This window comes from Pestalotiopsis fici, assembly GCF_000516985.1.
Source record: "Pestalotiopsis fici W106-1 unplaced genomic scaffold PFICI_Scf_1, whole genome shotgun sequence".
Classification (NCBI taxonomy): domain Eukaryota; kingdom Fungi; phylum Ascomycota; class Sordariomycetes; order Amphisphaeriales; family Sporocadaceae; genus Pestalotiopsis; species Pestalotiopsis fici.
In genome coordinates, this window is record NW_006917091.1 from 2,680,578 (window position 1) to 2,706,981 (window position 26,404).

A 26,404-nucleotide genomic window follows, 5' to 3' on the forward strand; every position below is an offset into this window, starting at 1 on the left:
TGAAAGAGAAGCTATTCTCATGGCAGCGAGCAATTTCGTCCACCGGCTAATGGACAGAATCAATGAGGTCAAGGCCGCCAGGACTTCAGCTCTTGACCGTTTACATTTGGAGACACGCTACAGACATGTGCTGAGGAACAGTCTGAAAGAAAATAGATACTTTCGCAATATAACCAACGAACGCCTGAGGCAGCTGGGGTCTAAGCCATCCCTCATGTTGAACCAGGGTTCCGAGGCAGGCCGAATTCGACGATGGTCCCTTTGACTCCTATGTAGCCCTTCCTCAAAGCAGTATTGGTCACCTGAGTTTTGACCTGTCGGCTCCCGGTTTACGTTGGTTGTTGGCCAAGGTGCACTAAGAGTTCCGAATCCTGTCGCGCGGTCTATTCAGAAAATATACAAAGCGTTTATGATTCATCATCAGTTATGGCGGTCTCGGCGATTCCACATTCCACGCAGACGTGGGAGCGGATCAGACGGACTTAGTGGCGGGGCCCGGTTTCTTTTTGACTGTCGAGGAGCTTGGGCAAATGGGTCATAATCGTCCACTGAAGCCTTATGGTCATTTGTTAATTGTAACTTTAGATAGCGATAGGTGGCGGAGAACTGCGACTTTCAAAGCTGAAAGTATCGGTTCCAAGAAGATAGTATGAACGTGGGATAATGTCGTCGCAGACCACGGGATTCCATAACCGCATACCAAATAATAATATTGGTCTTGTCAGAATATTATCGAATTTTATGCGTGCGAAGGGTGATGGTTGTAAGACATTCTTCGTTTCCATTTCTGCTCAATTGATCCTTGATTTGCAGTATTCGACTTTCAACTCAACGCGGTGCGGCTGATATGCCTTCGAAACATGTCATCCAAAAGTCGCCTAGGGTGGAGCGGTCGGTATGGATAATGTCCTTGACTTTGTTTCCCGCTCGGATTCGTCGGTGAGAAGTGTCTCGTTGCAGCTGGGTCCGCAGGATGAGTGCGCCTTGGACAAATCGTCGGGTAGAGTGACCCAGTGTATGATTATGGAAGTTGCTATGACTATAGCCATGGTTAGCCAACTCATAAACGATGGGTGGACGGACAACCAAAGCATAGGTATACTCACTATCGACTGTACAGCAAGTCATGCAAAGCCAAACCACTTCACTTCGGAGGATCAAAAGTGCTGTCACGTTGCTGTTGTCCTAGAGTTAGCCCACACAGCCCATCCTATTGGAAGCACATACTTACGCCATGCTGATGAGCAATGTGCTGACACACCCAATGACGGTTCGGATGGCAAGTTTTCGTAGCTTGGTGTTTAGGGGCTTGGCCTGTAATGCCGCGTCTCCGCCTGACAAGACCGGAGGCGGTGGCATCTTTTGCCGTACCGAGTAAGTGTCTAGGAAGCCATGGTCAATATCAAGGACTTGGCGATAAAGGTTGTGTGTGTTATCCTACTCATTAGTGGCTTGAGGAAGAGTATAGTGAGGTAAATCTACTTTGATGTCAATATGCCGTCCATTCGATCAAGGTATGATTAGCACAAACATTTGCTGCAACGTCAAATACGATTAAGGGGATGATGAGCTCCCACTCAATGCCAAGGATACATTGGCCATCTCTGATATAAGCAATGCGACTGGTTGGTTAGCTTGTGCGATATTGCACAGGAAGGAAGAATGAAGAAAAGAAGAAAAGCTTACTAAACAAAATCCAGAATCCCGATAACTCCGTAAAGACCTGTAATATTGATTAACATTGCCCCGTGTCAATATAGGAGACCTAACAACAGGATCCGTACCCAACATTCCAAATGTATTCCAAAGGTATAATTTCGATTTCAAGCGACTTTTCGTGGATCCGCTCACAATATACTACACGTGGCTTAGATGTATATTTTCAAATGTACTTTATGTGAAGGGCACTTACAGCTCGGTCCACGAGGAAGAGATAAATGGCCTAAGGGTTGATTAGTCGGGCAACCTTAATCGAGACGTCCAAACATACAATCTGAATAGCAATTAGTATCAAATCCTTAAGCGCTGAATGTCGGAGGACTTACCTTTGTCAATAGGTACACTCCCAAGCACAAGAAGCTTGCAGCATTACATGCGTGCATATTCCTCCCAGTGTAAACACCAAATTGTAGGATGATCAGTGAGGATACAAACACCATGGAGAGTAGGTATATCGCAAAGACCACTAAACTCGTCAATATGATTGTCTCACTTTTGGGGTTCCAGCCGTCAACATACGCCATATTAACCAAGGTAGCTTTTGTCGATGGCTGACAATCGCATACTTGTATCCTTAAGATGATGTTAGCAATCTAAAATCTTTCCCACTCCCCATCCGATATACCACACACCGAGAAGAGTCGAAACGACTATTGCTGCCAGGACACATACTGAGAGGGAGGCAACCCTACCTCCCAGCGGGTCGCGGGAGGGTCCCGGCTCAAATCCTCCTGGCACGCTCATCGCAAAGTGTCCAAATTGACGACGACGCTGAAGAGGCGTTGCGGGCGGCGCAAAGACCGTGAAAGATACATGAATGGGGTTTTCCTCGTCAGGGATTTATTACGGGAGAAACGTTGTCGGGAAATTGTTCGTTATCTTTTGCGGGCGAAAAGGACAAGAGAGAAGAGGCAGTGCAGCCAGTCAGCTACGTAGGTAGGTAGTTAGGTTGAACCCGTCCGTCAGCCAGTGAGGGGCCATCAAGGGGAATCTTCCGATTCTATCCTACCATGTTGCGCTCATGACGCGATGTTCTACGCTACCAAAGTATATTGCCAGACCCCTGGGGTCCCGACTCGCGGGTGTGGAAAAGGACCCCAAGCTATGATTTTTGGCAAGACGACCTGTCGCCACGATGGACTAACACCCCCAAACTCCTGGGACTTTCAACGGTAAGAAATATACGACTCTTTGGGAAAAGAACCAAAAATTCCGAGGTGTTTACCACGAGGCTTGATTCGGGGTTGAGTCATTGCAAAAGTTGCCATCGCTTAGCGTTGCAGACTCGACATATGTGATTCGACACGCAATGACTTTCAGGTTCCGAATGAAGCCATTTGACAGATTGTTGGCGTATATGCTCCAATATAAACGTAGCTATAAACGGAGCGGTATCCGACGTCTTTCAAATGTGCTCCGCGGAAATTGGTGAGCACCGACAGCGATCGTGCCGTCGATTCACGTGCCTGCCGGCATTAGCCAAATAACCAAACTTGCTAGTCAGATATTTAGTGAGTTTTTCGTTTCTCTCATACGTTGCGCTGGCGATGATGTGAATCTCTAGCATCCCGAACGCAGCTCCTGATGGATACTCTGCTGAAAATGCTCGATAATAGAGTGACAAGACAATACTCAGGATTGATTAGCAATACATCGTATTCATCACCGCTCTTGAAGGTTGTCAATGCGTCGTGGGCTGTGCATACATAATACCACCAAAGGTAGTAAGATCGAGTGGCAATCGATCGGTAGGGGAAAAGGGGACGTCTAGGGACTCTCTGGGCCTATACTCACAGGGTTAAACAGCAAGTAAGCCAAGCCCATGTCCGACCTTGCCGACGTTGGAGCAAAGATGGCTGTAGCCCAGTCAGTGGATCCAAGTTTGGGCAAAATCCGGGGCGGCGCCGCTGCAAAGGCTCTAAACCGGGCCGTTGGCAAAGTCTAATGGGCGGGCGTATTCCGACCGACGCCTTGCGCTGGTGTACCAGTAAAAGAAGAATTCCTTGGCTTCAAAAGTTGCCTACGAGATGCACAGCGGTTTGTCCATTATCCTATTTCGGAAGCGACGCCGGGCAACGGTGCGGCATCCGTTCGACCGCACGCGCTCCTACTCAGGACTGGCTCCGCTGATCTTTGATTTGCCGGACCCTCGAACACCAAGGGAATATAAAGGGTTTATCAAATGTCAGCTGATTGATGCGTGGCTCCTCAGCTTGTGGTTGCATCACTCGGTGCCGATACGCCAGCTCTTAAGTTCTTCAAAGCTTTGCACTATGATGTCGAGATAACCTATTTGCTCAATATTTTGCAGTTTTGGGCCACGCAACATAAAGGCAACAGACAACCTAGGTTAGGGCGATTTCCCCCCTAGTGTTGATCGTGTAATCGGTCACATCCCATCTACCGAAGGTGCAAGGTTTGAGCTAACAGACATGAAATCAGTCTGGTGCCGGACGTTGGGGGCGGTCAGGGCGTAAGCATAAACTAGAAGCCATGGAAGACCCAATAGCTCTTCGCCATCTCAGTTTGCCGCAAAAAACAGACTGCGCCATGGAATAAATACGTGTTTATGAACGAGGAGGCCAACTCTGTAGTATTCTCCCTTAGCCAGTTGGCCCCAGGAGATATTATACTAGTCCCAATTCCTAGCCTCGGCTTACCTGTTGCAACTTTGCCGTGGGTTTTTTGTTTTCAATCGGGAACGAGTGGACTTGTATTCCATTACACCCCAGTGCACTCCTGGAGCATGTGTGCAGCTGAAAAGGGTTCACTCCGCAGAGCATCGGTCTTTTCGAATTCCTTGTGCTTTTCTTGATCCTTTCCGACTCGGGAGAAGCCAATCTTTGCCATTTGGTCAATTGCCGATTCTTCCTGATGAGAATATGGAGGATTCAATGTCCAGTTTGGTAATGTCGTGACGTATCACCCAAGGCAATTGGTTTAGTGCTTGACAAACCATCATGTTCATGGGTCAGTTGATCAGGTCTTTAAATAGTCTGTTTGCCAAGAATATCTTACGCCGTTGTGAGTACACTCGGCTGTGACTTTTCTGCTCCTATTCTTTCTTTGTGCCGTACTTTGAGGTAGATGTGGCTATACTTTGCTCTTGCCCAACGAGAGGTTTTTACATCTCGATCCATGTTAACGGTAGCAGCCATTGAACGTTGGACGGGCATACCAATCAAACGTCAAAGCTCGAAGGCTGCATATCTCGGAAGCAAAGCCTTTCGGCCTATACCTAGAAAATATTTACTACAGACGAAGAAGGCCTTCGTTTGATATAGCGCTAGGCCAAGGAGCGTACCGCTTTAATTTCAAACGTCATCTCTCTTTCACAACTGCAGGAAATTCCGCATTCACTTTAATCGAAGAAACCAGCTCAAACGCTCATTCCGATCATTCTCTGGTGCGGAACTTTTCTAGACATGCCTATGCTGATGTTGATGTATGGTTACTTTGGCTCTTTCTCCCTGTCGCAGTGCGGCCGCAATCAGGCGAGACGCAAATCGTTGACCGCTGCTCCATGTCGGCCAGTATCTGCTGAAGCTCTGGAGCCGGGACGACACTCCCAAGGCCAGCAGTCAAGCGACTTTTTCCTGGCCTGATACACAACCATGTGCAGTCATGTGTATTGTACATAGTAGTAGGCGAGTGCTTGGTCTTTTCATGGCATATGAGATCCTCGGCATTCCAATAAAGAATGGGTGGATGGATGATAGGTATAGAGTTCATGGTATCAAAGGCGGAAGGATGGAAGGATTTGGGATAATTTAGGAATGTCTGGATATTACTAGACGTCTTCATATAGTGCGATATCGATGCCTGGTGCATCACAATGGTAGAAAGAGGAATAAGAGAAATTGTTACATGATGCGCATGCTCACAGCAGAAATCCAGGACCACTTGTTCCCCAGAATACTGCTGCAGGCACGGCCCAGACGGCAAGGCTTCATTAAAATATGACGAAATCTGGGGGCTACCCTTCTCTTGGCAGTCAGCCTGAACATTCGACAAGTAAGAAACCCTCCCTTGTTGAAGATGATCAATGATGACAGCGGCGCAGCGCATATATTCCCACAGTTCCCCCGCATTGCGCCAAGAACGCATTTCATAATACTTGATATTTCCAAAAAAAGGGTCGGATCTGCCGTCGATTACGTGAATTAAAGCTTTTCTCCCCTGCGCAAGCATATGTTGGTCAAGGATTGAGTCCCTTACAGAATCTCGATGGTAGGATTGAGCTGAAGAATTGGTATAAGAACTAAAAGTCTTGGCCGACACAAAAAAAGAACAACTCTAGTGCTTCTATAACCTCAAATGGATATCTTCCCGAAGATCACAGTGGCTCAGCAAGACAACATTCTAGATGAGCTTATACTGAGAATTCCATGATAGAGTCATGTCTCGAACCCGGTGTTGGATATCCCAAAGAATGATCAACGGCGTAAACTGTAGAGGGTCACATTATAAATACGAGTGAAAGTCCGTCGATAACGATGAGAAAAAAGTATCAAAAAACTCTACTTATATCCAATAAACATTGCCTGATTGACTTAAAATTCATACATTAGTTCCTACTCTCATCATCGTATATTCTCATACAAGAGCCACTCCCAATAGCCAGTCGTCACAATGCGTTACTCTACTGTCCTGTCTCTCCTCGCTCTGAACAGCGTTTCGGCCTTCAAGACCGATGTCGACCACAACAACGAGATGACCGAGACGGTGCGCGCCGACTCTGGCTACAGCATCGACGAGTTCAACGACCTGGTCGACTCGGTGCTCGACGCGTGCGACAGCAACGGCTGCGACTCGGGCACGGAAAAGTGCAACATTGCCCACTGCATCTCGATTGACGGCGACAACCTCGACGACAACCACGACAACATCCTCGAGATTGTCGGCGAGTACATCAAGAACTCGATGAAGACCGAGGACACGACCATTTCCGACTGCACCAGCTCGGGCTGCGGGTTCCTCGATGCCACAAACTACACCATCCCCGGCTACATCTCGCTCAGACGCAACTACGACAATGACGACCCCAACACTCTGTACAAGATCTCCATCAGCACGTCCGAGTCCAAGGATGCTTGTGGTGCCGTCTTTGATGCGCTGTCGGCTGCTGGAGGATCACTCGGGGCCGCGGACCTCTTTGGTGCTATCAAGGTTGCCGTTTGCACCGAGTAGATACAATCAAAGAAATCATGTCTATACTCTTTTTGCTCTTACTACTTGTACGGAGTTGAATCTGGGTCATCTGGGTCGGGGTTCTTTTGGGCAAGGATATAAGGATATCGGGTGGTTCAACGCAGAATTCAACCACTCTGTTACTAAAGAGATGCGCTTAGTGGGCGGCCCTGTGCTAAATGTAACACAATAAAACCACTAAATATTACACTACCATTCCTCGACCGTATTGTCGTCGAATCTTGAGATGATCCTTGCGATGCCTTTTTTGAGAGAGAGACCCCTAATATCCGTACTATTTGTAGGTAGGTAATGTTCAAGCCTGTATTGCATACGTCGCACAGTTGGTCAGTGTGCTGAACGGCAACTACGATTAGCGTGCTTCAGCGTCGCATTTGTGGCAGGGTCAGAAGGGTGATTGGGCGATTGGGGCGCCGCCACAGCGGATGCACCCGCATTTAACAGTCGTAGTGTCATGCCTAGTGGTGCCCTATATGTCGGTCGCACGCAACCTGCAGGGCGGCCGATATGATATTAGCGGATCGACCCGAGCCATATACGATGCAACATTGGTATCAATTCCAAGTAACATTAGACATCAGTGTAGAGAACACCAGGCCTGGCCGATCCTAAATGATGGTTGCATTAAGTACGAACCAACCCCTATGCAGGACATTATATCGGCAACAGAATCCGTCTTTACGAGCCAGCTTGCAAATTAGAAAGAAAGAGACGAAAGATCTTTTTGTTGGTTGGGTCTTTACTTGCTTCACTTTTACTGCCTGCCCTCTTCGACGTAATCAGATCACAAAGTGCCGATTTGATCCACAGCCGGAGTAGCGGAGATATCAGTTTAGGAGAACTACATCCTTATCTGTGAGCTTTTTTTCTGCATTTGACACTTTGCAGGTATTCGAAAGAAGCATCATCGATTAAAGGTAGCTGTGCCAAGCTAGCGCATGGTCGTCGGCGTAAGCTTGGCTCTTGGCATAAGAAGACGGGATTGTAGAGCAGAGTAGCTCTTTCGGGCAGTAAGTTGTACTGTGTAGATGTATATGCTGCCATGTCACCATTTCAGCCACGTCACCATTTCAGCCACATGTCAGCCTCTTTGCTATAATCACTTGCAGCCAATTTCGTGTAACACCTCGAGTCTGAATAGTAGATGAATCATAATGCACCATGCTCAACTCACTCGGTTTCACACCCGCAATATTCTTAGTCTTGGATACATCGAATCCACTTGACAGCTTGGCTTTACTATGGTTCATAAACATGGATGACTGCATTCGAGGAAACTGTGAACGTGTTGCTATGGGATGGCTGACAAGTATAAGAAGAGGGGGTTCACGGAAAGTTTGCCACTCTTCTTGCCTCCCAATACTCACAAGAAATTCTAGGTGAGAATATTTTGTTTCCCCATCTTCGAAACAAACATGTATTCAGATCCTGTTCCGCTTGCGTTGGCCGTTCGCCCGTCATGTGTCTCGCTACTTGAAGGGATCGGGTATCCTGGCGCCACCCTTATCTTAATTCTATAGAAATCACAGTAATATATAATGATAATGGCAAGGCTTCCTAGCTCGACCCAATTACTCCACTGGCCAATAAATTGTGACAGTTGCAAATGTAGAAACTAAGATTGGGTCCTCTCTTGACAGCCTACCAAGAAGTCTTTTGAGTTATTCGGATTCTGTCTAGTGATTCTCAACTCTGCGGAGGATCTCAAAGCAGCGCAGGATCTTTTGTGGTGTACGTAATCAAACCCTTTCACCGCGCTTCATGCCAAATCCCTGGTACTCATTTGCATACGTACGTAACAAATGGTTATTAAGCAGGATGCAATGAATGGATCCTCACAAGCCTTGTAAGGCTATCGGCTACATACCTCGCAGGGATGGTGGACTACGCCACGCTGCCACGGGAAGAAAGTTCATTCGCCCTTCTACGAATAGCCTGGAACCAATGAGGTGGCATTATATCAAAGTATATGATCTGATACTATAACATGGGTGAGCCATGCCTTGCAGGGCCGGTTGAGAAAGACAGCACGCCGAGAGTATTTTGAGCATGTCACAGGCAGTCAATCGTTCGAATTTCACCGAGGTATGGTTGATTTCCAGCCAAGCAGTCAGATCAAGCCTGTCTGGAGGCTGCCCTTTTATTTACAGAATTAAGCCTGTTCTTGAACCATAGACGTCGTGCCGTGGTATGCATCGCCCTTTTTTTTTTTTTTTCTTTTTTTTAATCCTCCGTCAAAAATCAGTCAGTTCTCGATTGCCGACTGTCGAAGGAAGGGGTCTGGAACACCAAGGCCACTCCATGCTACAAAGAGGGCACGAGAAACCCAAATGGCCTGCCCGCAAAGAGTCGAGGCGCGCCGAAAATCCTTCGCGGCACCATTGAACAGCAGTTTCTAGGCTTAAGTAGCCAGCTTGTTCTATTCTGGCGACCTCGTCAAGCTCGTAGAGTTTGAGCTCTGGAATTTGGATCATGGGTCTTGGTCTGCCCCTCCCAGCGTGGAGCCTTTTGCACAAGCAGCAACCATAACGCGACGGAACAAAATATGCTAGGATGCTACTCCGAGCACGGATCAAGTGCCCCATTTTCCGGGCAGCGTCTTGCCAATATTCCACGGCTCTGAGGCCCGCAGCCTGCTAGAACTTGATCCATCATAGCACGGTGCGGTGACGCTGCACAGAACTCGTTAGCAGCCAACGATAGTGTATTTATAAAAAGGGGGGCTGCCCCAGGGCCCCTTCGGCCCTAAGACATCCCTCCTTCGGGGTTCCGACCCGGTGGACGCCGTCAACTAATCTGTACTACCGTAGTATTGTAATAATACCTAACGGCCGTTAAGCAACCGGCATTTATGATATGAGACGGTTGCATACTAGGATTATGAATTCTGATGTTCTTCGACATGTCGGACATCTGCGCCTTATTTCCATAGAGGATAATGTCCATCAACTGGAGCTGCCTTATTACCATTTGCTCTTGGCCGGCATGGGACATGGGTCAACCCAAGGTACAGACAGTGTAGTGGCAGCGGTCCCGGAAGATGTGACAAGCATCTTCTGTGGGACATGTCAGCAGCAGCTGAGGATCCCCCTGCGACCAGCATGACTCTCTTTTCTCTCATTGACAGGGCCTCAATTTCTTGTCAACGAATCTAGTGCTCGCCAGGCCCATAATTTTGGCTTGTCACGTCTCAAAAATAGACATTGTCGTCGCCCTTGGCGTCGTGATTTTACAACACTCTTTCCCTTCCTTTCGTCTTTGGCCCATGTTAAAAGGCTGAATTGGCCTGGAGTGTTGCGCCTCTGGTAAGGCAACTCAGCAATCAGTCCCGTCTCGCCCATCATGACTACCACTACACCCTCAACCCTCCTGGGCCCTTTGACCACGACTTATACTCCCTCGGGAAGTTTATGTAGCAGCGTCCATTATGCCAAGAACAGCAACAGCGCAGGATGGTACGTCCTTGGCGGCATAGGATCAGATTCGACATCTTGCCTGCCAACGGGCTTTACGCGAGATCCCGAGTACTACTTTTCGCCAGGCATATGCCCATCGGGATTCGTCGCGGCGTGTTCCTCGAGTTTTACGTCCGATAATTCTGTAGTGACCGTGGGAACATGTTGTCCAAAGTGAGCCGTTATTGACCAGCCAAGAAACAAAGCCATCAGAAGAAGCTGACATGCCCTCCCAGAAATTACGTTTGTCGGACGCCTAGAGCCGGCAATATCTATGGATGCACCTCTCTGGTGACGGCAAATACAGTCCTCACCATTGAAAGCGTCACCTTTGAAACCATCTCGACGGCATCCACCACTATTTATACAAACTCTGCCGACGTAATTACAACGACACTATCGTCGGATCAGACATTTATCGAGGCTTATGGAGTTATAGTCCAAAGGTAATCCCAGATGTGCCTTTTACTTTTACAAATAAACATGCGCTGACAGCGTCACTAGGCAATCGACCGATCCATCATTTATAGCAGCATCAACGAGTACAGGTACTTCTGGCGCGACCGCGGGAACAGCGACCGCCTCTTCTTCTTCTTCGTCGCAATCAACAACATCATACCAAGAATCGTCGTCCTCGGGCTTGAGCACGGGCGCAAAAATTGGGATCGGCGTTGGTGTGGGCGCAGGAGTTGTCGCGATTCTGATTGCGGCCTTTTTCCTCTTTTCGAGAAGGAAAAACAAAAACGTAAATAATGCCAACTACTACAACAACAACAACAATAATAACAACCACCCCGGCTATAATCCCGAAATGCAGTATAACAGCGGCGCGCAATGGTCAGGGCAACCGGGCGAGTACAGCGAATTTGGCGGCGCTTCGCCGCACAATCAATCACACACACCGCACAGTCAACCTTACACGGACCAGACATATTTCTCGTCGTCATCGGGCGGTGTGGCCAAGGGGAATTACGAGCCACTCCAGGAACTCTCGGCGATCAAATCGCCAGTGGAAATGCCACACTATGGACGAGTTCATGAGATGCCGGCGAATACACCGGGGCATTAGAACATGGGGCAACGATGCAACACGTTGTAGTTGACAAACCTGGCAAAAAGAAGAAGATTTGGCCCCCAAGTATGAGATCATAATGGGAAGGGGACCTCAAATCGGCGGAAATATACCCAGTTGAGCTTCGCGATTTGAGGTCTTTTTTTTTTGTGGCAGAAGAGCGCATTGTTTGTGTAGTTGTGACCTATCATACAATAGTATAATGAAAATAATCAAATTAGGAAACTTTCCAGCAATGATCATGCATGAAAATGATTCCAGGGATCGCGCCACGCCTCCCGACGCCATGGGTACGGGTGAAGGGCTCATGCAAGCGCCTCCTTGGCTATCATGTTCCTCTGCAGGACATCCCAGATGTTGCATTTAACCCTGGAGACCGCGGGGTCACCCAGTCCGGAGCTGAACCTACTTTGGTCAACAAGAAGTCCACGGGCTCGTTGCGCGATACATATCAGATGAATCTCTGCGACTCGTGCTCCCGGTTGGAGATCCAACAACTCCCCCTCAACAGTCACCCGCGACCGCCGGGTTTCAAGCTGGGCACTCTCGGCCAAGTTTATAGTCGCGCGATCAATTCTAGTTGCGCCCTCTGCGGGCTGATTTTAGCGCACATCTTGGCCAGTTCCTATTTCGCGCACTATGCGACAAAGGATGGTGTCGCCGCAGACAAGATCGAATTACCCGTTTCTTTGCTGAGACAGGCAAAGGACAGTTTCAAATCGAGAAAAGAGACCAGTCTTCACGGTTTCGATGTTAGTTTCGGTCGCGACGGGCTGATATTCTCCGTCAACCTGTACGCTCCACGAGGTCAGTCATCGCCCATAGTGATCCCAGATACATGGTCCAATTGCTAACCGCATCGAGACTTGATAGGCAGCCCAGCTGCAGTGTTTGGCGACGTCGCCAGCCGCGATATCTGCGTGCCTCTGGACGCCGAATCACTGACTCCGAGTGATCTTGCTAGCAAGTGGCTCAATTGGTGTAAAGCTGGACATGACGACTGCTACGAGTCGTTTTCAGGGGAGAGAATTGAGGGCAATCCAGAGGTGGCACCTCGACGCTTGCTTGCCATCACGGCACCGCAGAATCCCAATGAACCCCCATCAGTACGCCTCATTGAACCAGCAAAGCCTTTTAGGGCACGGTACGTGAGTCTAAGTCACTGTTGGGGTCCTCCCGAGAAACGACCATTGTGCACCCTCAAGGCGAATCTTGAACAGCACAAGATCCAAGTGCCTTGGCTACGTCTATCTCAGACATTTCGGGATGCGTGTACACTCTGCTTGACCCTGGGCGTTGAGCTCATCTGGATAGACTCCCTCTGCATCATCCAAGATGACCCGGCCGACTGGAGCCACGAGGCCGCCATTATGTGCAGAGTATACGAGGAGTCGGAATTCACCATTGCCGCGTCCTCGGCGTCCAACTCGAGCCAGGGCTTATTCGGCGTCCGGTCCAATGTCAACTTTGTGGAGCTCCCATACACGCACCGGGAGTCGGGCACGCGCGGTGCCATCTATGCCTACGAGCACCCGGTGGGCGCCAGCACCATTTTCGAAAAGTCGTCCTTGAGCGGACGGGGCTGGGTTCTCCAGGAATCTGTCCTGGCGCGCCGAACGATGCACTTTACGGCGTTTGGCGTGTACTGGACCTGCGGCCGTGATCCGGGGTACCAGCGTAACGAGTTCGAGGTCGGGACTGCCTACATTGTGCCCAATACCTGGATGGCCATGATTCGAGAGTACACGCGACGTGATCTTACATACAAGTCGGACAAGATGGTGGCAATCCAGGGCTTGGCAGACGCGTGGGCGAAAAGGACCAAGAACATCTATTATCACGGTATATTCCTCGAAGAACTGCCCTATTGTCTGCTATGGATTGGCCGCGGGTCAGTGTTGGAGGCTCTGGTCCGGAATATCGGAAATGGCGTTCCATCCTGGACTTGGGCCTCTACTACTGGGCGCATTGAATTTGCCTCGATAGCAGTCGAAGATAAGAGCGCTTCAGAGGTATTCTGCGGTGACATTGAGCCGTCTACTCTCATTTCTGGTGCGCTGCATCTAAGGGCAAAAGTAAAGGAAGCCGCCTCATTTCACGGGCCATTTGAATGCTTACCGACCACTGTCGAGGAGCTTCGAGGGGTGGATCCAGACTCGGGTCTATCAATGAAGGATCAAGACAGAGAATGGTGTCATCATAGTAATCACCCAGAGAGATACTACATGCTGATGGCTAGCTCTGGAAAGGCCGTTGGTTGGGGAGCTTTCGATGAGGGGCCCAAGATCCCGACTGCCTCGGTATGGTTTCTGCCACTGGTAAAGGCTCCAACGCAACCGTGGTATATGCCCCCTCTTGACACGGCTGAGCCATCCTACTTGTGGTGCCTCTTGGTCTGCTACAATCGCGACAGGAATGTTTACCAGCGAGTCGGCTACGGTCGTCTACTTGATACGACTTGGATCAAGAATGAGACAGAGCAGGATGTGGTGCTAGCATAAATCTTCAAACCCGATAAAAGAAAAAGAAAAGATATTAGGTGGCAGCTGTCCTGCGTTGATATTTTACGCAGTTTTATTTCAAATTCACCAAATACTTGACATAGGAGTGCATTTGAAATGTTGAAGTGGCATGACAGTAACTTCATAATCTTAATTCAATCTGGGGATAGAATGCGGTTGTTGGCATTAGAGGATATGGCATGCTTTATGACGTATCGTATGCAGAATCAAAGGCTCAGTTGACTAAATAATGACACCTGCGCCAACTTGTAGAAAAGGACCATAATACTGAGGAACTGGATATGTCAGCTGCACAATCATCTTGCCATGTCTCTCTAACAAGGGCGACCTTGGTTTCCATTCTTTATACCAGATTCTCTTGCTAAACGCAACCCGACATCATGCAGGCTATTTAGTTCTTTATTTTTCATTCGTCGTCATGATTTGACACAAACAATCCCGGGAAGATGCATGGTTGGGGGAAAAACCATTGGACAAGTAGGGGCAATCATCAAACGCCACTACCAACTTTTGTCACTTTTTATGACAAATCTGGCGGTTAGTCTACTTTACTAAGAGGTGTACGTTGTCCTTGTCTCAAATAACGTAGAAGCCTAGCATCTCATTGTCCCAGGACTGAGGCAGGTGGGCAGTTCTCAGGCAGGTTTAGATTAAACGATACGGATCTCTTATAGATTCCGGCCGGCCAAATTCTCTCCTACACTTCCCACTCTACCATCTCTCACTCATCCGTCTTTTTCTCTGACACATTCAGCGGAAATAACAGGAAGAAAATGGCCAAGTCGAAGGGCAAAAGGGGCAGAGGCAAGGGCAAGGGGAAAAGCAAGGGCGGGCAAGCAAACAAGAAGACCGAGTCGCCTTCACAGCCAGAGACAGCTCAGCAGAGCGCTTTTAAGAACAACAAGACCAAGCCAAGCTTGCCTGTACAGTTCCCCTACTTCAAGGAATTCCCCCAGGAGATCCAGAATAGCATCTGGAAGCAAGCATTGATTGCAGAAGTCAAACATACCTTCGTGATACACGATTCCAAGACAGGTGGTTTGCTACCAAGTGTGAAGCTTATTTCGTCCATCTCGACGGTCAACAAAGCTGCTCGTACCATTGCTACAGAATTCTACAACGTAAAGCTCGACGTCTTTGGTATGTTGCTCAAGCCTCTTGTGGCAGTATCTTTCAAGCTGATTCACCCCTCCTAGCCTGCACTCGAGAACCTCCAGAGATGATACTTCAGCGCCGCCAGGCCAAGGGCGTTCTCCGCCTCAATCTCGAGTACACCGCCTTGTTTCTCGGCCGCCAACCGCCCTGGTACGTTTTCAGACTCGACTTGGACGAAATCGAGGACATTGGGGAAGAGTTTGAAGACGGCAGAGATAATCAGGACTACGTCAAGTGGTCGGGCACCCGTCCCCAGGGAGACTCCTCGATTTGGCATGATAAGCAGCTTTGGATCACCCGCTCCCACATCACCGCGCCCCTCGACGAGCCGCAGCGAGCTCAGGTGAAACGCATATACCAGGAAGAGAGTTCTCCAGTGGATGATTGTTACTGGGAGCCACCGTGTTGCTGGGGCTGCAGCTGGGAGTCCGCGAATTTCCCTTGCGAAGGCGCGTATTCGTCGCACAAGGAGAGCCAGTTCCCCAACGTGTGGCTTTGTCGGCTCTTCATCACCGACTTCGAGTACCAGCTCGATATGCTGGTGACAGACTATGCTAAAGTCCCAATCGAGGAGTTGTGGGAGCTCATGAGGGGAAGGTTCGTCACGTGTGACGATTTCCCAGTCCGTCGTGCCGGTGATGACTTTGAGCCAGACCCAGACCGCGAGTGGTGAAGATGCCGATGGGAAATCTTGTCACTCTTTGACTTATTGACACTTGTGGCTGAGACAACAATTGATGCGCCAAAAGTATGGACGGTTGATAGGAAAACGTCACAAACTCCGGTGTCTGGGTGCGGTGTCGTGATGATTATGAAATAATGACTTGGCATGGAATAATTTGCATCTGTAACTTCAGTTGCGCTTGGGTTTAGAGTACTATTTGACATTCATTTAATCCGTCATGTAGAGACCTGTATGCGTCTGTCACGTAGAAGAAAACTTATCAAGTCCAGTATCTTCTTAAAGTCCGCCGTGGCAGTGGCGTCCTCAGTTCGCGTCTTGCACCATGATGCGACGATGAGGTGCATGGTCATTTACATGAGAGATACAGTAGGCTATCAATGCTTGTAGCACCATGATCAAGGATGCTGAGAATGCATAGGACGGTCTGACTGAAGTTTTCGCCTTTTTCCACTCCATCAATATCCTATCCTCAACCTTCTAGCTACACCATCGGCACTAAATATGACAGAGTGGAATTTGATGCTGGCATGTACGAGCAAATCTTTTGGCAGATACGCAAATTTGGAATTGTTCGCAGTCTTCCATTTGAACTGAGCAATCGAGTCGCTCTTTCGCACAAATCGCTTCAAGGTTAGAAGACAGGCTGCGGCAAGCAGGAGCCACTACCCGCCGTCCATCTCAGCCGTGACTGACAGCCTTCTGTCACTGTTGACGTCTTACCCAGCAGTCACGAGTTTCTCTTCTTCCCCACTTGCTTGAGAGAAATTAGCAACTTTGGATTCCATCACTTTGTACATAAACATCTTGATTAGACAGATTTTGGCGGCCCTAGCCCATTGCGAACCCCAGTGCGTATCATGGATTTTTTTCTCCTCACCTATTTCGATCCCTTTATGCAACCATGGTGTATAATGGAAGAGCTTCAGAGGGAGACCATGGAGATGGCACAATTGGAAGTCGACGAGTCCGAGGAAAAGGACAAGAACGGACAGGACAAAGAGAGCAACCCACCAGCACAGCAGCAGGAAAACCCCCCTAGCTTTAAAGACCTTCCGCAAGAGCTTAAAGACATCATTTGGACGTACGCTCTGATTGCAGAGGCCCAACGGACAATCGTGGTTGAAGATCACCAGGGCCTAGTGCCGAGCGTGCAGCTGATATCCAACATTTCGTTGGTGAACTCCGCATCCAATAAACTTGCTAAAACGTTTTACAATATAGAACTCGATGTTTTCGGTAGGTCTCCAACAGTCTCGAGAGAAAAAAACACCAAGTCCCAAAGCTTGCTCACCTGTCCCAGCTTGTGTGAGAGAATCAACAGAAATGAGACCGGAGCCCGACGGCGAGGCCAAAGGGGTCCTCCGTCTCAACTTTGAGTACACCACCTTGTTGACCGGGTTCAATCCAATATGGTGGGACGAACTGATTTTCGCCATTAATTACGGCGAATTAGACAATATCCAGCAAAGGCTTCAGTGGCAATACCTAGACTGGTCGGGGTACCGTCCCCCATATAAGATAAGTGACATGGCGCTCTGGATTACAAGAAGCCACATCACCGCGCCGCCCACCACAGAACAGATGAATCAGGTGAAACGTGTCTACGATCTTCAGATGCTTGACAGTGAGGAGGACCTAGACTCACACCAGCCGCCAAAGTGCTGCTATCAATGCGAATGGCTCCGTGAACGGCAACGGCATTGCCCATTGGGATTCAGAGAGAACGAAGATCCGCCCGTTCCGAACATGTGGCTCTGCCGGCTTTTTATTGCTGACGTGGAATACAACCCTGACGATCTGATCCGCGACTACGCTGAAATTCGACCAGATGCGTTGTGGGAGAAAACGAAGAAGAGGCTGGTGACGTGCTGGGACTTTCCCCTCCGCGCCCTCGGTGACGACTTTGAGCCCGTCTTGGAAACTGATGAAACTTGGCAAACTACCAGAGAACATTCTGAGAAGACCAACAACGATCCCTCAGACATCAATACTTGAAAAAATTGAGGCCAGTCCAAGAATTATGCGTAAAGAAGAAAGGTATTTGGCTTGAAGCATTGATAAGGCTTGTTTTTTTCTTCTCTGTATAACTGCTAGGGCTGTAGTTTGCTGTAATAAGGAAGTGACCATGAAAGTATCAGTCTGACTTTCTTTCTCTACCATGGCATCCTATGAAATGGTTGTTACTTTTACCACAGCGTGATGTAAGGGAATCACCAGTGCGTGAATCAGGACAATCTGAGTGTGTCCTTTCATCACTATGTACTCGGGTATTCAGCGTTTGATAGTTCACCTGATGTGAATAGCTGGAACGGAAAAAACAGATCGTTGCCTAATTGGAGACGATGTACAAAGTCTTATTGTTCACCCTGATGGCCAAGCTTCCTGGTGACTGGCCGACTGGACTTTCGGAATCAAACAGAATTCTGGTCGTCGTCTCAAAAGACGTGACGACGCAGCGGGCCTACCCAAAACGATCCTGTGACGGCTGGACACTTGCAGCACAATCAGCCCAAGCCCAACCCTCTAGGAATTGTTTACAAATACAGCTGGTTTCTGACAGCTATTTTCCCTCTTCCTTCAACCATCACCACCACTCCTCATTCTTCGTCCCACAACGAAGTATTTTCATTCATCATCACAAGCACTCCCACACCCTACGCAGAGCATCAGTCAACTGTCTCAACAACAAACCATGGCACAGCAGACTCCCAACAACCCGTCTTCGGGCTTCACCACCGGTGCTGATACCGGAAACCAGTCGGTTGGTTCCAACGTACGTCTTGCAACTCTTTCGATTCCCACAATGGGGGCCATACAGATACTGACCTGAGCTTTCCCCGTCTAATAGAACACCGACTCCAACCTCTTCATTCCTGACGATCTGGAGGAGATCGAGCCCCATGTCGTTGAGCGCATTGGTGGCGCCGACACCGAGGCAGATGCTGGTATGGTCTTTCTCAATGGCCTGATGACAGTTCTGACCTGCTTCTTCGGTCTCTGGCTCATGTTTCTGGTGCTACGCATTTTTGACAAAGTGCTTTTCACCAGCACCACCCGATTCTAAGAATTCCGGCTACAGTTCAAACGACATGATGGAAGCTCGCCATAGATCCTAGAATGGAATGCGGAGGAAACTTGCCATGTGTTGAAGAGAGGATGTCAAGGACTGGACTGGTTAGATTGGACTGAGAAGACAACTTTGATCGAGTTTGGTCACATGAGGAAAGGGAAACTAGAGTTGCACATTTGACAAGTTTTGAGGCATCCTAGAGAAACCTTATATACAGTTGTTGACAACGCGCGTGAGCGAGTTCAGCCAATGCCTATATGTACCGCATATGTACCAAGAAGTCTAAACTTCTGTCCAGGCGCAATGAAAACCCTATCTACCATGAACCTTGTGCCTGATTGTAACCACTCCTACATGGGAAAAAAGCCAAAAGTTCTCGTCGTTTTTGTAAAAGTAGCCAGAGCAGACATCTTGTGCCTGGCATCTTCCCTATGCTCACGAAATTTCTCGTGTACAATTGATCAAAACAAGAAAGAAGAAACCGCAGAAAATCCTGACCAAAACGCCGCCAATGCTATGCTCGCGTGATGCTACCGCAAAATGTTTGCAGATAATACAACAAAAGGATTGATGGCTCAAAGGATTTGAGTTTGTAAACAACACATACCACTTGGCCGCACTGGGCACTCGAGTGGTTGACTTGACCCTCAGGATGCACAATACAAGCCATGTTGAAGGGACCTGGCTCGGATTGATAGACAACAAGTCTAAAAAATGTGGATGGGCCGGAAAATGGACCGAGGCTCTTTTTGCTTCTAGCCAATCTTTCTAAAACCCTCCACGCCCAATGCAGGGACCTCGACATCTTCAAGACTGAGTACACCTTCCTCGCGTCTTCGGTCGACGAAGCTGTTGCACTCGGCCACCACTGTGCTCCATTCTGCAAGAGCACGACCTGCGTAGGTCGACGACTGCATATAGATTCCCATTGGTTTCACAGGACCGACGAGGGTTTCCGAAGTTGCTATCTGGGGGGCAGACCATGGCGACTGGCCATTGCTGCTTCTTTGTTCGATAGGGCTGAGTGACACTGAAATGTCATCATCGGCGTACTGCATCATTGTCCTGACGGTTGTGGGCGAAACATCCCCAGGATTGGCATTTTTGGCAGCGTCGATGAGGCCACTATTGGCACTTCCCGAAAATGCTCTCGTGGGAGCCGGCCTGCTCGCGGGCAGTGGCGGTGGGCTTCCATCTCCCTGGTTTGCCTGCGCATTAATGCATGATTGAGCGGGTGCTGGTAGTCGAGGCCGTGTCAGGATTCTACCCAGTGGGGCCGTCGCTCCCTGTGAATGCCATTGCAGAGTGAAACGGAATACATATTGGAGTGCTTCATAAGTTGGCGATGAACCTAGGCTGTCCGTGTCAGATGCTGGAGGAGTAGGCGTTTCGCTCGACTTTGGAGGCGCTGAGTGCTTGCGTGCCGCTGCGGTTTCGCGCCTGATAGTCTCCAAATCATTGGGACCACTTGTACTTCCAAACGAAAGAACCTTTCCGAATAGGTTCCATTTCTTCTTGTATGCAGCCGGCTCGACCGCTGACATCTCTGCTGAGCCCCGGGGGCTTGGCGGGCTCACAGCAGTTTCCAAAGGTCCCATGGGCGTTGAAAATGAATCAAAGCCCAACATCAGTCCCGATTGGGCAGCCGGCACCTCTGTTCGAATAATGACAAAGCGCTTTCCGGGAGTCGGCCAACATGGAGCTGTCGAGGGAGGAACCTTGCCTTTCGAATCTGCTTCCTGCTTTAGCCAAATATAGTGGGACCAGACAGTCTTCAGTCGACTGTTGACCACTGCGAAGATTTTGCTATTCAAGATGTCAGTCGTTTCTCCACCAGGCTGGTACAGAGAATGTGAACTTACGTATCAAGCTCTGATGGGCTCCCAGTATTCCGACACATTCGCCAACACACGAGACGCATGTAGTATGCTCGGACCATGGGGCACCAATTATTGAACCATTTGTAGAAAATATCCTCCTGTAGAAGCCAGTCCAAGCAGACCAGCTCTTTCCGGCTCGGATTACTGACAATGGCGTCCCAAATTGAAAAGACAAGCGATAGTACGCGAACCTCGGAACCGGCATTACTAGAAGCCATCATCTTCCTGCAAACATCAATCCAAAAGGGCCAGTCAATGTATTCCAAGGTCGGTCTGTGTACGTCGACGTAACCATCGTAGGCAACCAAAGATTCTTCGAGGAAGTCGCACAGTGTAAAACAAGCATTATGATCAAAAAGTGATGTGCGCTTCGCAGATGCCTTCATCAAAGCCATGAAAGCCTCAGCAAACGTATGGCGAGCGGCCATGAAAGCTACTGAGCTGGCCGATAGAAAGTCCTTGAGTAGCACAATCAGTCGGTTCTCGGTCATTCCTTTCATTACGTTATTGTTCGGCGCGATTGGTAGTGCGGTGGCAGTAGCATCGATCCCATCTGCAGAAGGGAATGCCATGGCGTTGTTGAAAGCTGCTTGTCGATGAACTGTTGAATCGAGTGCCGAGAGAATCTGGGCATTTACCAGCACAAACGCTGGGATTCGGCTCTTTTCCACCAGAGCAAGCTCTGAAGGTATGAACTCTTCCGCAAGTATGAAATAATACTTGCAAAAGATGAAGAAGAGGTCAGTATCACGGCCACGCCATCTGGCCATCCACGGTCCATTCCAGTTGATCTTTGCTGCGGCATGGGGAAGTTTCGTGGGCTCTCGTAGTATGCGCGCCATGCCCTTGACAGAGGTCCAGCTCAGCCTGTTCAGATTAGGCGGGAAGAGGGCCACAATATCATCGCTCTCGCCTTTGCCTCGTCGCTGGACATGGAATTCGTCTGCCACGCGTCGCATCAAGTCAGCCGTCAAAGACCATAGGCTCACCAGGACATCGGCAACTCCTGGGACAAAGAAGAAGGCATAGGCGCAGGCTTTTCCGGCAAAGTTGATCATACTCCACGGCATGTGACGCTGTGACATCTTGTCCACCACAATCGCCATCTGTCGCATCAGGTTGGATGTAAACATGGTCCGCACATTGTGTTCTGCAGACTCGGCGATGAAGTCAGAGTCTACAGAACCTTCTGAGTCGTTGGCTGCGTTGGCAGACTGCGGCTGTCCTCTGCGCTTCGAAGCTTCCCCCAGGTTCCGTTCTGATAATGGTCGGAAATAGGGCGTGTTCAATCGCCACTCTGGCCGCATCATGACAAGCGTAGTCACCTCGTGCAAGGTCGGTCGGTCGGTGCCCGGCACAGCTCCTTGTGAAGGCCCATCGAGCAGTTCCAGTAATCCGTTCCACCACTTGTGGAGAATATTGGCCCTTTGCTCGACATGTTCCAAAGTCAATTTCTTGGTCGAAGGATGAGAAGCGTGACCTCGCAGAAAAGGGATCAGTACCGTCCGCACATGCCTCATCTTCTCTGCTGGCTTCTTGGCCTGGAATTTTGCATATTCAGACTCGAGGTTCTTGAAGACGGACCAAAGAGGATCGCGCGCTTGTGCAGTCGGTGGCCGGGCTACCTCCTCTACAACAACAGATGGAAACGTATTGTCCGATGCCGCATTGGAAGGTCTCGTGGCTGTCGAGGCGGGTGCACTGCTTGTAATCGAGGATGCCGCACTATCAGTATCATGTTGCGCCGCACCCTTGGACAGGCCATTCTGAGGGCGCTGCTTCATTTTCCCCAGATACGACCCGAGTTTGCCCAGGGAGTCGGAGGATTTGCTGCCTTCGTTGTCATTGGTAGAGCCTTGTCGCTTGCGCGTGAGCTTCTTGAGCTTATTTGACGATGTACTCAGGGAACGCTCGCGCGATGCATGGCTCACGTAGTCTGAGGACTCAGTTGCATTGGCCGAGGGCGAAGGTGTCTTTGACGAAGAAATCCATGAGCGTCTCGCAAGGGAGGACAGAGCGCCGCCAGTTCGTTCGGGGGGCAGCTGCAAGAGTCCAGAACCAGGAGCTTCCTTTTTATTATTATTCTGATCCTGAGTCTCGGTCGTCTTCACATGGCCACCATTGGGTTCAGTTGACTTTTCGCTTGCAGGCCGAGTGTCGGCTGTGGCTTTGGAGGTCGGCACCCACGAATGCGGGCGTCCTAAAATTGACTTCCTCCTCCCCATCTTGTCTGTCCGGGGCCGCGGACCCTCGAGATTCGCAGCGTTTGGAGCGAGTGTAGTCTTCTCATTGGGGCTAAGCTGCAGCTTTCGGCTTACGGGCAATGTTGGGTCGAAGTCAATGCCGGTATCAAAGTCCAACGAGGGCAAGTCAAAGTCGAAGGCTGCGGCTGTGGCTGCTGGTAGATTGGAAAGACTTTTGGAGGTTAGACGATTTTGTTGCTGCTGTTGCTGATCATTGAGAAAAAGAGAGGAGGAAGAAGCAGAAGAATCCGTCGGCTGCGGCTGTGCATGACCGGGATTTGCCTGCGACTTTGGTTGGCATGAGAAGGACTGTGACTTGTGGACGGTTGGAGCTGCCGTCACAGTCAAAGTTGGAGCAGTCATCTCATGGCTGTGACGAGACGAGTCGAGACGGGGATATCAGTGCCAGACAGACAGGCAACAAACACGTGGGTCTCCTCCTCCCCCAGCGCAGCGCAGCGCAGTGCAGTTGCTTTGCAGTGAATGCAGAGTTTCGAGACGTGCTCAGCGCTGTCTGCAGGTGCTATGTATGTACTGTAGCAGTCAAATTCACTGTACCTAATCTTTTTTTTGTGGCGGACGGGGCCGCGTTTCAGAGGCCGGTCGAACGTCGAGAGTAGGTGAGGGTAGGCAAGGTAGGGTATCCCCTTACAGTAAGCTTCTGGGTCTTGTCGGCGCAGGGGAAGTATATTATATAGGACCAAGGAAACCACAACGACCGCGAAACGCCTATACAAGATGCAGAGCGCGTCAACGGAAAGAGAAGCAAGTAGTATAATGAATGACAAGCCAGATCTGCGCAGGCAAACACTTAAGAGGAATCGCAAGTCTAGTAGGGAAAATTCGCAAGCGACGGAGAGGAACGGGGGGTGGATTGGGAAACAGAGACGATGTGGGTAGGCTGCGCTTGGTGGTGGTTTCAAGCACTTGTGATGCTGCCGCTAAGTAGATGGATGGACTGGACCAAGACTTAACCGTTCGAAAGGGTGTCCCAGCAGAGTCTAATATGGGGAGGGTTCAGTACTGGTCACACACGAGGCCGTGCACATGTCCAACAACAGGAGAGAAGAACGGGAGAGGAAAGACAAGAAGGAAAGAAAATAGCATCAATATGTCATGTTCATCGTCACACGCCCGAGAGACTCGTTTATCCAGGCCTGTTGGGATCCGAGTCCGGTCGTACCTAAGGTATATTAGCCCCAAGACTCAGTCGACTGGGGGTTGGCCATGTGCTAAGATGAATAACACTAATAGTGATGCAACAGCGCTCTTGCCTGAGCGAGGGAAGCGGTAATGATTTACAGCACGCCCCCAGGTACTTGGGGATGGGATGCAGGTGAAAGGGGGCAACGAAAAAAACGTTGCTCGCTGAGCTGGCTGTCCTGGCTATGATCGGGAATGAATTAAACATCACAAAAGACTGCTGTAACAATCATTGATGGCTGTTAGCGGCTGAACTCTAACTATGAGTAGGCACATGCACGTGCGGATAGATGCTCTAACCAAGCAGAGCATCTCGGGTCTTTTTTTTTTTTCTTACTTTGCAGCTAATAAATGTCACTCCTACTTCCAGAAGCAATTACCGCAGCTGTGTGGCGTGCCGCCGTGTCTCTATTCGAAAACTTCACCATGCAAGCGAATCAACAGACATTATACACAGCGGATTGGTCAGTCGTTTTGTTTTGTTGTTCACCACGCTTGTGCGTGTGTGGATGCCCTCACTCACCGCCCCCCTGCTTACACATGTATTGTGTCTTGTGTACTACGCACCTGATTTTCCATGCCCGAGAAGGGGGCTGTCATTGGCTCCTTTGCTGAGGAACATCAATATTTCGACGTGTATGGATACAATCAGATCTTTTCGTGTTGTCAAATGGGTCAAGCAAGTCTGGAGAGCGCATAGGCCAGCACACCGCCCTACATAATGTCTCAACTATGAGGCTTCTGGCTTCAACTTTCAGGCACTCAGGTACAAATGGCAATGGTACAATTCCAGCCTGGTGCAGTTCTCAGAGATCCTGTACCCTTGAAAATACGTGCAAGGCAAAAAACACTGGTACAGGATATGCTGATTTCAAGGGTGGATGGTACCACAACAAAGCTCTCAACGCACTGGTCTGTTTGATTTCCGACCTAGGAGCCAACTACGTGATTGTATACCTAATGGAAGAAGTCAAGTGAGCAAACCCCCTCTAGACACCACCATTGGTCATGATCTCTCGATAGATGAAATTAGTACGGGCGGCCTCGCTGGAAAAGTTGTCAATGAATCGCAACAGCTTGTCGAGTGCGACACTATTGATGTCTCTTTTACCTTAGGCTAAGCCGTCATCTGATGTGTACAATAGTGCTGCGAATGGGGGCAGGCTAGGATCTATCGAGACCAGTACCGGTACTGGTCTGGATCGCAACTTATTAGATGACAGCTGCCATGCACATTTGCAGCCGAAAGCTTTCGGACAATTCTAGTTTATTAGCTTGAATTCGTCTGGCGTGCTCTTTACTGTGTATACATGCAAGTCCCAAGAGCATTGAGTCTTTTCCAAACCACTTTCTAGCTCGCAAATCCTTACCAGTGTTGAAACAGCCATCAGAGTAGAAACCTGGAAGGATCAAGAATTTGGTACCAGTCCGACCTCCGAAATGATCTGGTAGTCTTGAGGACAGGGGAAGCTGATTACGGACCCCACTGCTGAATGCAGGGCCTCCGGGTGGCTCGGATCCGGCGATGCAGGGCTGACAGTAGTGTAGACACTTCAGCTAACCCAGCTGAGGCTTCCCGTCCATCGGAAATGCCATTTCGTAGTGCACTAGTATAAATAGGTACCGAGTCTAGGAGGTCACCTAAACAAAATGTTCCTGGTTAGACAGTCGAGGATAGCTGGTAATAGCTCTCACTGTTCTTGAGCCTCGGCATCCGGCCACGTAGGGTATCCAGTAAATGATTGAATGACAGGCACGGTACCGAATTTACGGAATGATGCTGTCCCCAGAATGAAATTCACAGATACAGACGGTGCCGTTACTCCAAGCAACACACAACGGTGACGTCACGGCTTAAATATCTGATCGACCATATCATATGGAAGTGGGACGATACAGAGGCAAATCACTACGTACGCGAGGCATGTTTAATGAGTAGTATAACCTAGTATTTGTGTCAATTTAATCTCAAAAAGAATTGCGATAAGGGGCATACAGATAGATTACTGCTTTCTCGCTTAGTCATCGGGTTTTGATGGTCATTGGCTAATGCGTGGCAACCATGGCCATAAATGGCTGTATATATACGATATACATATAATGTAGTCGCTCTTAGCCCAAATAGTCAAACAGCAGGACCCCTCGCAAGAATTCTACATTATGATCAAAGCAAAAGGGTATTATGAGTG

General features: G+C 49.3%; 7 protein-coding genes across 7 annotated transcripts; 5 read left to right on the forward strand and 2 right to left on the reverse strand.

Moving 5' to 3' along the window:
* Positions 1-828: 828 nt before the first annotated feature.
* PFICI_00816 (uncharacterized protein) lies at positions 829-1,359 on the reverse strand (the record flags this gene model as incomplete). The annotated part of the gene is made up of 2 exons (XM_007829397.1): positions 829-1,039; positions 1,232-1,359. The coding sequence occupies 2 exons, from the start codon at positions 1,357-1,359 to the stop codon at positions 829-831; spliced, it is 339 nt and encodes a 112-aa protein (XP_007827588.1).
* Positions 1,360-6,351: 4,992 nt separating this feature from the next.
* PFICI_00817 (uncharacterized protein) lies at positions 6,352-6,909 on the forward strand (the record flags this gene model as incomplete). Its single annotated transcript, XM_007829398.1, has 1 exon — positions 6,352-6,909. The coding sequence occupies one exon, from the start codon at positions 6,352-6,354 to the stop codon at positions 6,907-6,909; it is 558 nt and encodes a 185-aa protein (XP_007827589.1).
* Positions 6,910-11,708: 4,799 nt separating this feature from the next.
* PFICI_00818 (uncharacterized protein) lies at positions 11,709-13,958 on the forward strand (the record flags this gene model as incomplete). Its single annotated transcript, XM_007829399.1, has 2 exons — positions 11,709-12,264; positions 12,331-13,958. The coding sequence occupies 2 exons, from the start codon at positions 11,709-11,711 to the stop codon at positions 13,956-13,958; spliced, it is 2,184 nt and encodes a 727-aa protein (XP_007827590.1).
* Positions 13,959-14,752: 794 nt separating this feature from the next.
* PFICI_00819 (uncharacterized protein) lies at positions 14,753-15,807 on the forward strand (the record flags this gene model as incomplete). The annotated part of the gene is made up of 2 exons (XM_007829400.1): positions 14,753-15,119; positions 15,176-15,807. The coding sequence occupies 2 exons, from the start codon at positions 14,753-14,755 to the stop codon at positions 15,805-15,807; spliced, it is 999 nt and encodes a 332-aa protein (XP_007827591.1).
* Positions 15,808-16,730: 923 nt separating this feature from the next.
* On the forward strand, positions 16,731-17,814 carry PFICI_00820 (uncharacterized protein; the record flags this gene model as incomplete). The annotated part of the gene is made up of 2 exons (XM_007829401.1): positions 16,731-17,055; positions 17,120-17,814. The coding sequence occupies 2 exons, from the start codon at positions 16,731-16,733 to the stop codon at positions 17,812-17,814; spliced, it is 1,020 nt and encodes a 339-aa protein (XP_007827592.1).
* A 697-nt stretch (positions 17,815-18,511) lies between these two features.
* On the forward strand, positions 18,512-18,883 carry PFICI_00821 (uncharacterized protein; the record flags this gene model as incomplete). Its single annotated transcript, XM_007829402.1, has 2 exons — positions 18,512-18,592; positions 18,668-18,883. The coding sequence occupies 2 exons, from the start codon at positions 18,512-18,514 to the stop codon at positions 18,881-18,883; spliced, it is 297 nt and encodes a 98-aa protein (XP_007827593.1).
* A 761-nt stretch (positions 18,884-19,644) lies between these two features.
* PFICI_00822 (uncharacterized protein) lies at positions 19,645-23,375 on the reverse strand (the record flags this gene model as incomplete). Its single annotated transcript, XM_007829403.1, has 2 exons — positions 19,645-20,695; positions 20,752-23,375. The coding sequence occupies 2 exons, from the start codon at positions 23,373-23,375 to the stop codon at positions 19,645-19,647; spliced, it is 3,675 nt and encodes a 1,224-aa protein (XP_007827594.1).
* Between the last annotated feature and the right edge of the window lie 3,029 nt (positions 23,376-26,404).